Genomic DNA, 5,000 nt, shown 5'->3' with positions numbered 1-5,000 from the left:
CCGACCACGAGAGACGCGTCCGCAAGCGGAAAGCCAGGTAGGGACTAGAGAGTGGGTGTAGGAGAGAGAGAGAGAGAGAGAGAGAGAGAGAGAGAGAGAGAGAGAGAGAGAGAGAGAGAGAGAGAGAGAGTGTATGTGCTTGCACGCCCGCGCGTGTGTGTGCGTGCGTGCGTGTGTGCGTGTGTGCAATCTCTCCATGTAAAAGACAGTCAGTCTTCAACAACCTTAATTCTCATCCTTTATATTGTTTTATTATTTCTCAACCCCCCACACCCACGGTGCCAGTATAGGAGGCACATTCATTAAAGTGAAGTATATGGATTCAAATTCAAATTCTTGTTATTAGAGGATAGCTCCTTGAGATAAACATCCTGTTTTCAGCAGGGTCCTTTAAGTACAGACATACCCACACATACACACTAAGCTCTTCCTCACTACCACCAACCCCAGCCTTTCCCATTTCTAGCCAGAAAGACAGTTCAAAAGGGATACTTTAAAACATGAAAAAGATGATGTGGACCTTAGAGAACAAGGTAGCTGTTCCAGTCAGAAGGGGCCTGCAATATAAAAGCACACCTTCCAATCTCCTTGGATATTCTTGGAAAAGAACACATGATCATGGTGCCTCAAGGCATAAGATGATCTATACGAGATAAAGTAATTTTTAAATGAAGAGGATAATTCAAAAATATATTATATGATGGAAATTATTTAATATCCTGTCATTAGCTTTTCCAGGATAATGGTAGAGGAAGTGCTCGCTTCAATGAAACGTGATGATTGTTTTTTGGGGGATTTATTTTGTGATAGGACAGTTGAGCCAGACAGGAAGTGGGGAGAGAGAGTGCGTTGCAATATGCGACCTTGCCTCCTCCACTTGCGCTTGTCTCCTCGTCCCGCCTCCTGGCCCCTCCTCCGTAGAGATAACGATTAAGTTTCCCAGCTGTCACCCTAGCCACAACAACTTTTGAGGGACTGTTTTTCATTCACCATCCCAAATGCAAATGAGAAAAAGACTCTACAATTGAGCTTTGGCAAGATATTGAAATATAATGCTGTTGTCAGTGATGTCATCATGACGAGGTATGAGGTACTTTCTGGTACGAGGAGAGAAGCAAGTGGAGGAGGCAAGCTCGCATATTGCAACGTCCTCACAGAGACGGGGAAGGGTCAGCAAAGGACCTTGGCTGGAATTGAACCCGGGTCACCGGTGTAACTTACAAATCTCTTCGAGACTTGACCTGACCAAGAGCATAACTATTAAAGTTTCCCAAATGGCATGGTTGACCCGCCCCCTAATTTTGCTACTGGTTGACTGGTTTCTGACAGAGTGGGTAGAGATCCCGATTTTTCTGGAGATCAGAAACGACTCAGCCAAAAAACCCTCAAATCTCAAGAGCCTGAATGCAGCGTATATGTTGCCCCAGGCACTAAAGGTCAAACAACATATACGCAGCATCAGGTTAAAATGGGTTAACTTTCCCTGTCATTCCCCCTCCCAGGCTGGTGGTGGCTGTAGAGGAGGCCTTCACGCACGTGCGGCGCATGCAGGAGGAGGAGCTGAAGAAGCCGCCGGGGGAGGTGATGGACCCTCGGGAGGCGGCCCAGGCCATCTTCCCCTCCATGGCGCGCGCCCTGCAGAAGTACCTGCGCACCACGCGCCAGCAACACTGCCACAGCATGGAGAGCATCCAGAAGCACCTGGCCTTCGCCATCACGCACAACATGACACCCAAGGTAGGGAGTGAGTGTGTGTGTGTGGTGGGGGGATGTGTGTGTGTGTGTGTGTGTGTGTGTGTGTGTGTGTGTGTGTGTGTGTGTGTGTGTGTGTGTGTGTGTGTGTGTGTGTGTGTGTGTGTGTGTGTGTGTGTGTGTGTGTGTGTGTGTGTGTGTGTGTGTGTGTTTGTGTGTGTGTGTGTGTGTGAGAGAGAGAGAGAGAGTGTGTATCCTTCCACATTACACACAATATGACACCCAAGGTAAGGATTGTGGGTAATAGGATAGGGATGGTGTGCCTGTGTGCGTGCGTGCGTGTGTGTGTGTCTGTGTGTGTGTGTCTACAACTGACCTCTAATGCTTAACCTCCATCTCTATCTGTCCTCGGACCCAACGCTTCAGTACAGCCGAGAGTGCTGGAAGAATGGCCACTGTTCACTGTTCACCAAGACCTTGTATTTGTTACATGTTGTCAGTAACTATCCTCTTACAGTCTTTCCTTTCCTCTCTTTTCCTGGAGGCGAGGGCTACCTGACTCCTGGTCCAACGCTGCATTACTGCTCAGAGCGCTGGATGGCGGGCCAGTGGACGCTGGTCACCAATATCCTTATATGTGTGTATAACTGTCCTCTAACTATGACATCCCTTCCCCCTTCCCCCTCAGGCTTTCCTAAAGAGCTACCTGACCCCCGGCCCCACGCTGCAGTACGGTCGAGAGCGCTGGATGGCCGGCCAGTGGACGCTGGTCACCAATATCCTTAAGTGTGTCCATAACAGTGCTCTAACTAACCTGTCTTCCCTTTCTGGAAAGATGGATGGCCGGCCAGTGGACGCTGGTCACCAAAAGCCCTGTGTGTTGTACATGCATGTTCAGTGTTGTCCATAACTCTTCCCTAACTTACCTGTCTTCCCTTCCTCCTCCCATTGCCTCAGGCTGGATGGCGGGCCATTGGACGCTGGTCACCAAGGGCTACGGTGTCTATAACATTAACATCACTTCCCTTCATCTGTTCCTACCTAACCGCAGAGATACACCAGCGGCGACGCGATTCAAGCGACAGAGTGCAGCAGCAAGCGATACGAGAGATTGAGGAGACTAGAGTATGTCCGTACAGGCAGAAGGCAAAGCATTCAAGCATTCCCATTGGCTGTGGTCACTGACCTCTATACAGTCATTGGCTGTCGCGGCTTGTCGCCGAACCGCGTCATAGAAAGTTGAAAAGATTTCAACTTCAAATTGTCGCGCTCGTCGCGCAAATCGCTCTAGTCTCCAGAATCGCGTTTGTCTCTCGACTCAATACAAAGTCAATTACTTCCGTCGCTCGACTCGCTCAGATCGCCGCTGGTGTATCTCTGCGGTTAGGTGTTCCTGGAGGGCCAACGCTCCAATACGGCCGTGAGCGCTGGATGGCCGACCAGTGGACGCTGGTCACCAAATACTTATTTGTCCATAACAGTGCTCTTCTAACAGCACTAACTAACTAACTAACATCACGTCCTGTCACCCGTCTCTACCTCAGGCGTTCCTGGAGAGCAGCCCAACACTGCAGTACGGCCGTGAGCGCTGGATGGCTGGCCAGTGGACGATAGTCACCAAATCCTACTGTGTTGTCCGTAACTATCCTCTAACGTGTTTTCCCTTTCACCCGTCTCTACCTCAGGGGTTCCTGGAGGGCTACCTGACCCCCGGGCCAATGCTGCTGTATGACCGTGAGCGCTGGATGGCCGACCAGTGGACGCTGGTCACCAAATACTTATTTGTCCATAACAGTGCTCTTCTAACAGCACTAACTAACTAACATCACGTCCTTTCACCCGTCTCTACCTCAAGCGTTCCTGGAGGGCTACCTGACCCCCCGGCCCAACACTTCAGTAAGGCTGTGAGCGCTGGAATGGCCGGCCAGTGGACGCTGGTCACCAAGGGCTACTGTGTTGTCCTTAACTATCCTCTAACCTGTCTTCCCTTTCACTCCCTCTCCTCTAGGCGTTCCTGGAGGGCTACCTGACCCCCGGCCCAACGCTGCGTTATGACCGGGAGCGCCGGATGGCCGGCCAGTGGACGCTGGTCACCGAATCCTTATCTGTGTCCATAACAATGACTAACATCCTTTCCTTTCACCTATTCCTCAGGCGTTCCTGGAGGGCTACCTGACCCCCGGCCCCACGCTTCAGTGTGGCCTAGAGCACTGGTTGGCCGGCCAGTGGACGCTGGTCACCAAGGGCTACTGTAACCTGTCTTCCCTTTCTCCTCCCATTGCCTCAGGCGTTCCTGGAGGGCTACCTGTCCCCCGGTCCAACGCTGCAGTATGGCCGGGAGCGCTGGATGGCCGACCAGTGGACGCTGGTCACCAAATCTTTATCTGTGTCCGTAACACTAACTAACACTTCCTTTCATCTGTTCTTACCTCAGGCGTTCCTGGAGGGCTACCTGACCCCCGGCCCGACGCTCCAGTACGGTCGAGAGCGCTGGATGGCGGGTCAGTGGACGCTGGTGAGCGAGGCGTCGGTGACCAGCAGCCTGAGGGACGGCTCCTCCTTCCTCCTCAAGTGCATAGACTTCAGCCTGGTGGTGACCACCAAGGCCATCCCCTACATCAAGCTCTCCGAGGAGTTCCAGGACCCCAAGAGCCACAAGTTCGTCTTGCGCCTGCAGTCCGAGACCTCCGTGTAGGAACCCACTGGATTATATTTCACTTTTTTTTTTCTTTTTTTTTGGTGTCACGTCATCACTATTCAGTTTTTTTTTTGTAATATATTGCATTTGTTTTGCATTTGCATTTGAATTTTTCTTTTTTTTTACAAAATAGATTGGGTTTTTTTCATTTGCCTTGGTTTGTTCCTTTTTTTGGTTAGAATTTTATATTGTCTTGTTTTGCAGAAAGACGCCATAACATCTTTTTTTTTCCATCAACACACATTTTTATAATATATATAAATATGTATAAATATATATGAAAAGCATATTTGATTATTTTTCTTCGATAGGTTGTTTAGAGTTAGAGAGAGTAAATGTATTGGACAATAATATAAAAAAAAAACATGGGAAGAGCTGGTGACACTGTTTTGATACAAATATATGAATATAGAAAGACACACGAGAGGCTCTGATGACTGTGTATGCTAGTGTGCATGCTAGCGAGCATGAGTGTGTGAGAAAGAGAGCGAGAGAGCGTGTGTGCACTCCTTTAGCCAAACAGAGCAAATGAAGAGTGGAAAAGGACACTTTTGGACAGAGGAACATTAAATTAACCTTTATATAGTTACACTGTGGAGATGAAGCCCAT

General features: G+C 49.4%; 1 protein-coding gene across 1 annotated transcript in view; it reads left to right on the top strand.

The window, feature by feature from the left end:
- The window catches only part of vangl1 (VANGL planar cell polarity protein 1), a 105,142-nt gene that overhangs the window by 98,558 nt on the left and 1,584 nt on the right, over positions 1-5,000 (top strand). The window contains exons 6-8 of the mRNA XM_063213024.1: positions 1-37; positions 1,503-1,737; positions 4,127-5,000. The exon at positions 1-37 is cut by the window's left edge and continues 99 nt beyond it; the exon at positions 4,127-5,000 is cut by the window's right edge and continues 1,584 nt beyond it. Coding sequence (XP_063069094.1) covers positions 1-37; positions 1,503-1,737; positions 4,127-4,387 — 533 coding nt within the window. The 3' untranslated portion in view covers positions 4,388-5,000. The remainder of the gene's footprint in view (positions 38-1,502; positions 1,738-4,126) is intronic.

This window comes from Engraulis encrasicolus, chromosome 13 (genome assembly GCF_034702125.1).
Source record: "Engraulis encrasicolus isolate BLACKSEA-1 chromosome 13, IST_EnEncr_1.0, whole genome shotgun sequence".
Classification (NCBI taxonomy): domain Eukaryota; kingdom Metazoa; phylum Chordata; class Actinopteri; order Clupeiformes; family Engraulidae; genus Engraulis; species Engraulis encrasicolus.
This window is presented reverse-complemented; position numbering and strand designations above follow the sequence as displayed.